We start from the raw sequence: 12,383 nt of genomic DNA, 5'->3' as shown, positions 1-12,383 counted from the left end.
AAAAATTGTGACTGTAAAAATAATTCACAGGCAAAGTTATCAGTAAGGACGGGAGAGAGCAGGATAAGCTTTAGTTATTCAAGCAGGATTTGATTTCTTTTTAGTTTTTATAAAATTGTAATTGTAAAACTCTCCATACTTACTTGCAAAAAAACAGTAAAATATCCTAGATTAGTTCATTTATTCAGTGTGGACAAAGTCTTCACACTTTAATTATATTTTTGTTTAAATCACAGGCACTCTTAGCAATACCTGTAAAAAAAACCCAGCTCTTTTAATTCAGTTGTATGATCAGTGTGTCTATAACCTGTTAACTATTAACTGATGACTTCATGTTTGCTATAGCTGTGAAATGCCACAGAGGAGGCTTCTTAACCACTCTTAAAGAGGCAGAACACAAGAACGTAACATTCAAACCAGATGTGCATTTATGACAGGAAGTGGCAACAAGTAATTCCCAACTTGCCTAAACTTACTCATGTCTCCAGTCTACTGTGAAATAACTGTGCCAAACAGTGACAATTTGTAAAGTGTGTTCGATGTGGAGAAGTTTGAGGGGGCATCAAAGTCAGCTCTGAAAAATGGTTTCAGTTATCATAAGTAAATGGTTTCCAGAAGGTAGCTTCTAAATTAATATCAGATAAAAACATGTAAATAAGTTTCAAAAGAAATTAGATTCATTTTCAAAAACTGTTGTAAATTAAACACTCAATTTCCTGAAGAGTTTGCTTAAGCAGGACTATGATATGGGTGTTTATCAATTTCATTACTGAATTTTGAACATATTCCTAGAAAATTTGGCAAGCAAAACATTGGCCACGCTTTACTAATATGATTCTGGAGACCCTGTTCTGACATTACTGAAGTATTTCCTTATTTGAGGTCACAACTTCCATAAACAAACATCCGATGACAATGCTCAAGACCTGAAATCATTTTCTTTTGTCTTTAGTTATTTTTTCCCAACTTCTCCTGAGTTACAAAGTCAAAAAGGTTGCTGACATCATAAGTTTGTATTGGTATCTGCTTTATGTTTTATTATATACCTGTCAAACCTGCTGACATAAAAACAAATCTAAACGGAGTAAACATCCACATGGCAGAACTGTGTTTCTGCATCAGAGATTTTTTTTTTTCTCCAAGCCTTCCTGCTACACTTTGTCTCTTGTGGCTCATTAGAGTGAATCCAGTCATTCTCTCCATTTTTCTCAACATCTAATCAAACAGAGTCTTTGATGATCTGACAGTGTTTTCATCATTATCTTCTTCTCCATCATCACAAAACTCTGTGTGAAGAACCGCCATGAACTACAGCAACATTTCATCTCCCCTTCCACTTTTGTTCCCAAAAGAAGTCTGTTAAACTGAAGGCCTGCCATGCATTGGGTCTGACTTTTCAGACAGCTTTTAGTGCTTTATGTACAGTAACAACAAATGATAAGCATTTTACATTTGTTCTTTACTTCAAAAATGTCATCTTCAGTTATTCCCACAGCAGCCAGTTATTGCCACTTGACCTATGCTCTTCATTTATTGGTAATTCTAAACAAAAATAGAAAAAAGAGCCCAAAATAATTACAGCTTTTATTGTAGATTCATATTCTGTCTAATATTCACAAACTAAACTTTTATAATTTATTCAAATTCAAATTAAAAGTTTCCAGATTCATACTTTTCTTATGCTTATCCGAGAGTGTTGCCATTTTGTGTTGTCATGGAATGAGCAATCCATGCCGTGACACATGGGTTGCTTTTCTCTTAGTGTTCATAAGGACCCCGAGGCATGGCCAATCTGGGCCACAACCTAATTAGATTCACACACCATAGCAAAACAATACGTTAAAAATCAGGCGAACATAACGTCAGATTTATGAAGCAACCCCTTCATCTGATCAGGGTAAATACTCACGAAGAATTTGAGGTAAAAAAAAAAAAAAAAAAATTAAAATCCACCCTAAACTTATTTGAACACATAAATATTTTACCTTTCTTTGGTGACATGTTTATTTTGTTCTGTCTAGACACATTCATACTTCCTGATAACTCAGTACTAACCCCATTTTGAGCCACTCAATGAAAACAAAACTGATATCTTCAGTTTTAAACATACTTAGCAGATTATATCTTTAATAATTGTCCAAAAAAAAACCCAAAAACAACAGAATTAAAACTAAGAGCTGTCTTCCTTACCGTCTCCTCTGCTCTGTCTCCCCTGGCACTGATGTAGGTCAGTCGATAATGACGGACATTCCTGGAGTCCACAGCCTGCCACGACACCCGCATGCTAAATGTGGTTTCTTCATCGATCTTCAGGTTCTTCACAGCATAACGAGGTGCTGGAGGATCAGGAACGGAGAAAAGAAAATATGAATAAATGAATGAAATCGCTCGGCAGATCAGAGTCAGAGAAACTCAGTGAAGCGCAAAACTGTCACACTGTGAGATGGAAGAAGATGATATCAAAATCTTTTGACATTTAATTTACTTCAAATTCATATGGGTGTCTTGGTGACATCAAAACCTCTCCCTACAGAAGGTATCACAAACTTTCATGATGGGAGATAAGCCCCACATCTAAAGATGTGGAAACAGATTTTAAATAGAGATTGAACCCAAAAAGCTTAGCTTTTGACTGATTTTTTTCAATAACCTTCATAATATATAAAGCTTCCCATCATGTTTTAAAAACTAACAGATCCCAGTGACACTAGAGAAAATGTGCATAATTAAAAGTGGAAAAAAGGAAACATGGTCAACAAGATTGAACGCGTTGTGTATTCCCTATTGTTTTATCCTTTACTTCCACCACACTGTTATGCAGTTTTTTAATGGTCTTAAACACAAAAGCCTAATAAAATACAATAAAATTTATGATTCTAAACAAGACAGAACTTTAAAAAGATCAAGGGTATGTGTAAATTTGTGAGACACTCTATGGCAGGTGTAAATGAAGAGATTATAACAAGTCTATGGTCCAAGAGGAAGTATGATGTTTACAATCAACAAAAATTGGAAAAAGGTGGATCTGCAAAGTATATTAGTGTGAAAGGAAAGTAAAACAGCACATAGTGGCTGAAAGGCTTACTTAATGTCGTTGTGGTTGTTGTAGCAACTGTAGTTGTCCTCTTAGCTGAAAATGATGAATACTGAATTTATTTTACTGAAATCAGGTTAATCTCACAGAAAGTGAAATTTGAGAGTGTAACATTTTCTGAATAGTTCATGAGAAGTTTTTGAATTTACCAGTGGTTTCTATTAGCACCATCTCATCACTCTCAACCTCGTTTGCGTAGATAGCAGCCAGGAGGACTTCATATTCGGAGGCGGGTTCCAGTCCTTTAATCAGGTAGGTGTTAATGTTTCCATTCACCAGAACCTAAAACGAAGACATGAGAAACTATGATTCAGACAAAGCCAAAGAAGATCAAAAGTAAAACTTTAGTATCATTCAGGTACAATGACTAAAATATTCAGAAAAACAAAAAACAACAAAAAAAACACTTCTCTCTGAAATAGCAAGAACATTCAGATTTTGGTTTTATTACAATCTAGCAGTAAAATCAACCATAAAAGTAATATTAAAGTATGGAAAAACATCGGGAAAAGGAAATTCTGACATTATTGTCCAGTTTTGTGGTGATATTGTTGCTACAATTAAGTGACTACTGACCTGAGTCAACATTTATAATAGATGAGGCCAACTGTAATATTAGCCTGCAGGGTTTTCATGAATCGTACTTAAAATGTCTTTTAGTCAAGGAAATATTGTATGCAAGCAGTCTCTTGTGATTTAGCACACATTGATTTTGCAGCCAGGTCTGTGATTTGATTTATTGTGCAGCAATTTTTTAGCAAGGTAAAAAAAATTAATAAATAAAAATGCCGCAGCAGAAAAAAGTGAAGGGCATTAAAAATAGTTACTTCCCTAACTCCAAAGCTTAAAGTACTAAACAGAATAATAATATCGCCCTCACTGCTTCTGCTGATAACAATGATAAATTCAAAGTTAAGGTGATGCATTTATTTTCATATTTTCCCAATTGTTATTTATGAAAATAGCAGTAACAGACCACGAAAAATAAAATAAATTATAAGCTCATGAAATGAAAATAAAGAACAGATGAAGTTTTAAGCAGAAATTAGAATAAAGTTATATGATTAAAACAAATAATTGCAAATTGGCAAAAATTTAAGGACAAATACAGATTTGTTAAATAAATTTAATCCTAGACTGAATGACTAAATTAGATTTTTCTGCAGATATGGGCCAGAAGCTCTTTGCAAAAAGACCTGAGTGATTTTCAGAATAAAAAAAAAACCCAAATCAGATGTAAAGAAAAAATTAAATTGCCTGGTACACCTGAATTTCCCACTGTGTGGCTGTCGTAGTCCAACTATCCTTCCTCTGCAGGTCCCAATTATATCACTTCTGTCTCCCTAACAGCTCCCCTCACTTAACACCTCTGACTCAGCCTCCATAGATTTTGTTAATGCCTTCGTCTCCAAGCCTCCTCCAGACCCCCAAGCAGGACTCACTACCATCTGGTCAATCTCCCCTTTATTGATGCCACTCTTCTCCATCCTGCCTAAAATCTCTGATTAGTTTTCATGATGCCTTCTCATTGTTCTTAATGGTTGACCTCACATACTTAAACTCATCCACGTTCAAAACCTCTACCCTTGCACTTTCACTTGCAGCTTCTCATTCACAGGCATGTATTTTGATTCTAAATGAAATAAATATATAGTAATAATAAGACAGTCATATTAGTGGATTCAAAATACTGGCAGTCCTTGAAAGCTGAAGGTCTTTATTTAACAAATGGAAATGACTGAAAACATACTTAAAGGAGTCTGCAGAAGAACCAAAAATGAAATAATTAAATTTTCATGTGAAATTTTCTTTTGTTAGTTCTGAGCAGTTGGATCCTGTTATTTTGCTGCAGTGAAATGTAAAGCTTTTAGGGAACTAAATGGAAAGCTGCCAAATCACAAAGCTTTCCAACACTTTGATAATTTCTTTATGTTTGAACTCCATAAAAAGGCTACTGCTAGGTTTCAAAAGTATGTTTTTTTTCATCTAATTTCTGACAAGCTTAAAAGGAGTATCATCCAGCAAATCAAAGATGCAATGTTTAATTGCATCTGGGCCTTCGTATGGAAATATCCACTTTGGTTTTGCAAAAATCTTCAGCAGATTGTTGCAAAGTGGCAGCCTGACCAAAAATGTAATGCATTTTATTCTACTAGAGGGAATTTATGATGCAAGGAGAGTGACACAGTTGAGTTGAAAATTAGGTGACCACTTTCCATTAGCAGCAAACTTTCAGAGGTAAGTTTGCTGCACAATAAGAACCTATGTCTGACTAAATATGAGTTTATACATAAATCATAATTATCAGCTACATCTTGGTCTTGAATTATACATTGAGTGATTATTTTGACTTATCTGACAGGATAAAAAAAAGAAAGAAAAAAAAGCTGCACAAATTCAGGTGGAATGTTTAATCTGTTCATTCCTTTTCATCAACTAGGTTGGCATTCAAATCAGAAACAAACTATTGAGTAACATTTACCAGAAAATAAACATAGCAACTAACAAGACAGTAAAGATGAATAAAATGTAGGGATAACTTTAATGTTTGACATTTTCTACTGTAATTATTATTTTTTTTTTGTTCACACATTTATCTATACAGGGATATTTTTTTATTAAGTAATTAGATATATTAATAGATATGCAGAATAAAATTTTATAAAAATAGATAAAATACTAAAACAAATAAAATAATGGAAAAGTTAATTAAATAACACAGTAACCCCAGACGAAAAATGAAATGGAAAATAAAAAAGAATTAAATAGTGGAAATAATTTATAATAATAAAACGATAAAATAAAATAAACTTGCTCATTAATTACAGGTTTGATTAACCATGAAAAAGCTCAACAAACCTCCTCACTGTCTCCCCCATCGGTGGGTGTCCAGGTGAGTCGATACAGCACCACATCAGAGGCGGGGTGTTGCCATGACACCCTGAAACCTTCTGAGGAGATATCGCTGCTTTTCAGATCCATCGGGTCTGGAACAGTCTCTACATAAGAAGAAAAAATAAATAAAACAGACCATCAGTCTCTTTACATTTTAAAGGGTTCTGTTTTGTCCACCACAAAAATGAGCCTCCCTACTTGTGGTGAAGCTTTCGGTCACTGCTGGAGCTTCTCCTTCTTTGTAGACAGCAAAGACCCCGACTGTGTACTCCGTCAGGGAGGTCAGGTTTTTGAGCAAATAGCTCGTCACAGCACCGAGGTCCACCTGCAACACAATCCGCACATCTAATTTAATTTGAAAAGATCCACAGAGGTTGGTTTTGTTCTTCATTTGCCTGGAGCATCAGCGTAAAACCTCCTTGAGAGGTTGGGGTCAGCCGAACCAGCTCACCTCAGTAGTTTGGACTCCGCTGGTCTTGACGTACATGATACGGTAACCTCGCACCAACCTGGAAGGGGAATCCCAAGTTATGCGAATTGAGCTGTGGTCCACATCTTGGAAACGCAGGTTACTTGCTGGGATGAGTGGTACTAAACAGAAAAAAATAAACAAATAAGTCATCTGTGAATGGAAACTATTTTCTGATTTAAAATATTGCACGAGATGAGAGAACACCAAAAAGTTTAAGAAAAAGCTCAAACTAAAAATAAGAAAAGACTTGCTGTCAATCATCAAGCTAATTAAGATGTCAGGAACAAATGCATGAATACAATCATGGCAACTAACACAGAATGAGCTGCTGAGATCATGATTTTACATTCTCTGTTTCTCTCACACTCTCATGGGGTTTAGAGCAAGAGTTATTGGACTCCACTATTTTAATTATAAAGTGGACTAAATCTCATTACATCACTACCACTCCCTGAGGCTCTGCTCCAACTTCATCTCCTGCTTTAATTCTCCCTCTTTCTCTTGGAAGGTCTAAAAAAGAAAAAAAATGTCGTGCCTGTTGTAGTTTTAAATTCAGCCTGGAAAACTGATTTAGTCTGATCCGTTGGAACTTTTCGGCTTCAAATTACTGATCTGTTTTCTAAAAAAAATAATAAAGAGGAGGAGGAGAAAAACCCTGATTGTTCTCTCCATTGCTTCACCTCAATTATACAGAGGGTCAGAGCAAAGACAAACCGGCAGAGAGATAGAGGAAAAATGAGGCAAGGGAGGAGATACTGCCACTGCTTTTACTACAAGTTGTGCCTCGGTCAGCAGGATTGAAAATTAGAAAAAGTGGAAAGATAGGAAAGTTTGCAAAGTTTCATAATTCTTGCTGGTTTGCAGATGCTTCCTTAAATGTCACTGCAGCTTACTTCTTCTTTGCAGAAGGAATAATTTTTATTTTTAAAGATGGATCATTTGTCTGTATTGGGAATTTTTGTACTTTCACAAAGTACAGATAAATCCAGTGTTCCTTCTTTAATCAGACACCAAATACTTTAGGAACTCAGATCGAAACCCAGACAGACCCAGAAGGGAGGTGCAGATAAGTCGAAATTTATGATGATCACCTCCTTTCTTTTAAGTAATTTTCTTTTCAACAAGTGGCATAAAATGTGTATTTTCCATAAGAGAAGTCAGTCATTACTTATTCACAACATCTGTACTGTGTGTCATCAGATTATGCGAAAATAAGTGCAACCTTCATGATATGTGGATAAGTGATAAAGATATTCATTTTGTGTTTATAGTTTGAATTCAGTATGCAGAGCATGTCATAACGGAAACAAAACACAAAATGCTTCCCTCATATATTCACTACATCTAGCTTGAGATCTTATTTTGAAGCACTGCTCTGTTTACTCTCCGTTATACTGCATTTTTATCAAGGTCATTTGCCTCTGCTTTTTACACAACAGTGATCATCAGAGTGCATTATGGCTTAACAATGGAGGAGATGACAGTCCCTCATTTTGTCAAGTCTGTTAGCAAAATGAGGGATGAGAGGCTTTGGGGAGATGCAGGATCTGAATGAAAAGAAGAAATAAGTGCAGATTAAACCTCCATCATGCATCGTCCGGCTGCATGATGAGGCTTAGCAGGTGACAAGAAATTTAGCTTTTGGATGATTCTGATGATACATCCCAGCAAGGGTGGAAAGGAACCACTTATGTTACTCATTCACATTACTACAATTAAGCATAATTTGTCTGTACTTTGTACTTGTATAAGTTTCTTACAAAACCCAAACTTTTAGCTGAATTTGTTTTATGTCAAATATATAGGTAGAAAAATCACCTGACTGTCTCCCCCAAAACCACCTACGGTATTACTCGGAGAAAAAAAAAAACATGGTTAAAGAGATAGCTGCATAGTAAATGTAGTTAATAGAGAACGCATGCATTGTGCCTGGAACAATATCTCATGAGAAGTCAACTGAGGAAGCTCTCAGTCCCTTTCCACTGGAAAAACACTCTACGTATGTAGTTGCTGGACTTGACATAAACATTCCCTAACTTAAAGCCACATGCCTCACTCCTTTATAGAGATGCAATAAAACACAAATTAGTAAGAATGGTAAAGATTTGGAGACAGTTAAACAGGAACAGACTCTAATCAAGGCTCAGGATGGAGAGCCACATGCAGAAAATATCTGGGACAGAGACAGCTGGAAACAGATTTAAGGATGGGAGGTTGATAGTTTTCTTTAGTGGTGAAAAAAGAAGGAAGTGCCAGAAACGTGACTTGAACATGCCACAGTTGCACTAGTAACGCTAAATGAAAAAAGTCAAAGATGGTGGAAATCTAAAGTAAACATAATTACAACAGCTTATTCCACTGATTAGAAAATGTTCAAGTCGAGACTAAAACCTAATCAGGAAAATATATCTGATGCAGTGTTTGGGTTAGAAATGTAACTTCCTCCAATCAAAGTCCTACAATTCAGATATTTATACAGATCTAAAAACAAGCTAAAATTAGTGAATTCAAGTGTTCTTCATGCATAAACGGAAGTCTCTTCAATAAGTGATTTGACTTCTTCCCAAATGAACAGCAGGCAGCTGCGAGGAAAGTATTAAAATGACTCGAGTAGAGCGAGGTGCACCAATGAGAATGAAAGCAAATTGAGATGAAGGTGATGAAAAGCAGTAAGAAACCTTTTATTAAGTAAATTTCATACAGATTACCTGAAGTCTAATTCTTCTATCTTTTACACGATTTTACCTCGAAGTTTTGCAGAAAGACTCGTCCAAATTTCTTTACAGAAGCATCAAAGCCTCTCAATCAAAGCTACAAAAGATGTTTTACATACCTCATCCCGAAGTGTGATCTTAATATTGAATATTAAATTGGTTTTACTTTATTTGACATTTTCATTATTTTGATATTTTTGCAGATTAAACTGCTAACATTGTATTGCCACAGCAATGTATTACTTATGTTCTCATATTACTTGAATTTTTGCTGTTAAGTCACATTAGGAAACTCCTCAAGGCAGTTTGCTGCACTGGATTTTTTAGGGGTATCAAATTAAAGAGGCTGAATGCAAGTACTATATGTTCAAATGCCAGTATAGTTAGCCTATCCTATTGAGTCTCAATTTATTGCATTGAAGTTGTGCCTTCAATGCAATAAATTGCATTGAAGGCAATTTATTGATTTTTTTTCTGTAAAAAAAAATGTACAGAAAAATAGTTGAGCTATTAAATGACAGAATTGTGGGAAAATGAGAATCACAGCTTATCTGAGGAATAAAATGTGAAAACACACTTAATAGTTTGCGTTAGCCAACAGAGAACGGACAGTAGAGAGGATCCTCAGAGATCTTTTGAAGCTTGAAAAACTGGCTGATAGAGACTTACATGTGGTCTGCTGACTGGTCATGGGATCACTGGCCTCCTCTCCGTACATGGCATAAACTGTCACTGTGTATTCAGTGGCTGGAGTTAATCCGTCCAGCTCCACCTCATTTACAGAATCACCCACTTTCACCTGTTCGCACACAGACACAGAGCAGAACGGTATGAACGACTCCATCCGAAAACTAATGCCGTGTTTTTCACTCCAACATCTTTTGACTCCATTTTAAATTGTTCATGTCATCTCTCTGTGATTCCATCGTATCCGTCCAATTGGCCCATACAATTCAAACAAGCATAGAGTCTAGCTGTGAACAAGATGCATTTAATGAAATGATTTCAGATGCACAGCTCGGTTATAAAAGCTTCAGGAGACTCAAGGTAAAATGAGACAATGTGAGACTCAGTAAGAAGGTTGAGAACTGAAAACTTTTCAATGCAGCCACCCAGTCACATAATGAAGGCCTTCCAGCTTTTCAAAAAGATGCTTTCAAGGCTGCTGATTCAACACTGAGAGCCGTGAGCGACTAAATTATTATTTCTTTTCAAAAGAAAATTGTTACAACAAAAATGAGTCTGTCAATTACAGACCAAAAACATTTGTTCGGCTGCCTTTTCGTCTACCACCTGCATACAGCTGCAAAAAGTAAATTAAGCTTAATATCCTTCAAAAAGATTTCATTTTAAACATGAATATGCGATGAAAACACTGTATATTTTTTTCATATTCCAAACAGAAAAAAACATAATGATCAAATTTGTCATTAATTAGCAGAAAGTGATGAAAAATTATTAAAAGGACGCTGAATTGCTTGCATTGTCCACATTTTTCTTTTAAGACTTTATGAAAAATGCTTGCACATTTAGCCTTTCTGTGAATCACTCAACAAATATTTAGTTTCTGAGAACTGCCTTACACCTGTGTTGCATGGAGTCAACAAACTTCTGGAAGCTGTGCAAGAGGTTGGTGAATGATTATTTGTTCAACCTACAAGATCAAATATGGCTGTGCACCTGTAGAGTGCGGTGAACACTGCCAGTACAAACTCCAATCACCTCACATGTTTTGTATCTCATTAAAGTAGAAGAACACAGGGTATTCTGATAATCTCCTTGTGAAACATTTGGGTTTGAACACATGAAACAGAGAAAAGTGTGTAGCTATCAGCTAGCATTGCCAGCAGAGATAGCTCCGAAATAAAATGGCAACTCTCGCCGACTTCCGACTTAAAACCAGGACGATCTCACCCTGGATCCGATTCAATTCCCAGCAACACCTGTGCAACAACTTAAAAACACATAAATATTTGCCAGGAAGAATTATATTGATGCCAATACCAATTATTACTTTTTAACAAAACAGTATATACCTTATTTTAAACACTGATCTAACTCCAAAATTTAACTTAGATATTCTAAAGACTTTTTCTGAATTATTCAGGAAATTTCAGAAAAAAAGCTGTTACATAGTTGATCAGAAGTTCTTATATTGAGGAACTGCTGCATAGAAACAATTTTATTTCCCTGTTAAAGTAAGATATAATGGTTTTGAAGGAATCACAAGGTTGTAATTAGCATGTTGTAAACTTTGTTAAAGTTGCTTGGAAGCTGTAGTTCAGAAGTTTTTAAATGGGGTTCAAAGAATTATTTTAATATTGCTCTTCCCTGTAAATACCTTCTTTTGCTTTTTGGACTTGGTGATTATGTCAAACACCTAATGTGAAATGGGCCAAGACCAAAATGGACGTGAAAAAAGCTGCTATAATGACTTCAATTTCTCTACTTTGCTGCTACAAAAAAGAAGTAAACTCCTATGAGCACGCTTTCTCCAATTCCCCATTTTTGCTTCACTCTGAATTAAACCTCATTATCCCTCAGTCTCAAAAAACTGTCCTCAAATTAAATCCCAAATCCCAGAAAGGGACATGAGTGCAACTCGCATAAGCTGAAATCTGCCAAATTTTGGGTTATGACACTAAAACCTCAGAGCCAGACTCATCCTTGCTTCTGGAACACATCCATTCTCACGCTTAACTCCTTCATGAATTGTTTTTCATTGCCTTCCACCTGCAGGGGAAAGGAAAGGCAGGAATAATGAGGTCTAATGGGAAAGGGCGAGTACAACTGGCTGTGCCATTTCCACCTCTTATCCTCCTCTGTCATGTGTGACTCATTTTCCAGAACTGCAGAGAGAGGTCATGATTTTATCTTCCTTTTAAAATGATGCTCTGAAAGAATCAAAATCAGCCAGTGATTGCAGAGTGATTACAATTGCAGTCTTTCTCTCTTTTCTAACAGTTTAAGAAATAAAAATGGCATGAGAATTTGCTATGCTATTTCACACAATGCACAGAAAAAAATGAGAGAACAACAATTTCCTCTTCCAGTGGCTTATTTCTATGTAGCCATTTTAGAAATGTGAACCTCAATATCTTGGATGAAATTGACTTTTTTTTTTTTTTTTTTTTTTTTTTTAAAAAAAAAAAAAAAAAAAAAAAAAATTTTTTTTTTTTTTTTTGGGGGGATAATATTTTTTTTTTTT

At 35.5% G+C, this 12,383-nt stretch overlaps 1 protein-coding gene across 1 annotated transcript in view; it reads right to left on the bottom strand.

Annotated features, from left to right (window-relative positions):
- Positions 1 to 1,765: 1,765 nt before the first annotated feature.
- The window catches only part of LOC106962557 (collagen alpha-1(XIV) chain-like), a 73,783-nt gene continuing 63,165 nt past the window's right edge, over positions 1,766 to 12,383 (bottom strand). Inside the window, exons 13-20 of the mRNA XM_015057028.1 lie at positions 9,845 to 9,974; positions 6,441 to 6,580; positions 6,188 to 6,314; positions 5,954 to 6,093; positions 3,244 to 3,376; positions 3,086 to 3,130; positions 2,161 to 2,336; positions 1,766 to 1,804 (exon numbers count right to left, since the gene is read on the bottom strand). Coding sequence (XP_014912514.1) covers positions 1,766 to 1,804; positions 2,161 to 2,336; positions 3,086 to 3,130; positions 3,244 to 3,376; positions 5,954 to 6,093; positions 6,188 to 6,314; positions 6,441 to 6,580; positions 9,845 to 9,974 — 930 coding nt within the window. The remainder of the gene's footprint in view (positions 1,805 to 2,160; positions 2,337 to 3,085; positions 3,131 to 3,243; positions 3,377 to 5,953; positions 6,094 to 6,187; positions 6,315 to 6,440; positions 6,581 to 9,844; positions 9,975 to 12,383) is intronic.

Source organism: Poecilia latipinna, unplaced genomic scaffold (genome assembly GCF_001443285.1).
Source record: "Poecilia latipinna isolate Pla-1442-1.1 unplaced genomic scaffold, P_latipinna-1.0 Scaffold1430, whole genome shotgun sequence".
NCBI lineage: Eukaryota > Metazoa > Chordata > Actinopteri > Cyprinodontiformes > Poeciliidae > Poecilia > Poecilia latipinna.
Note: the sequence above shows the minus strand (reverse complement) of the source record. Positions and strands in the feature narration are given on the sequence as shown.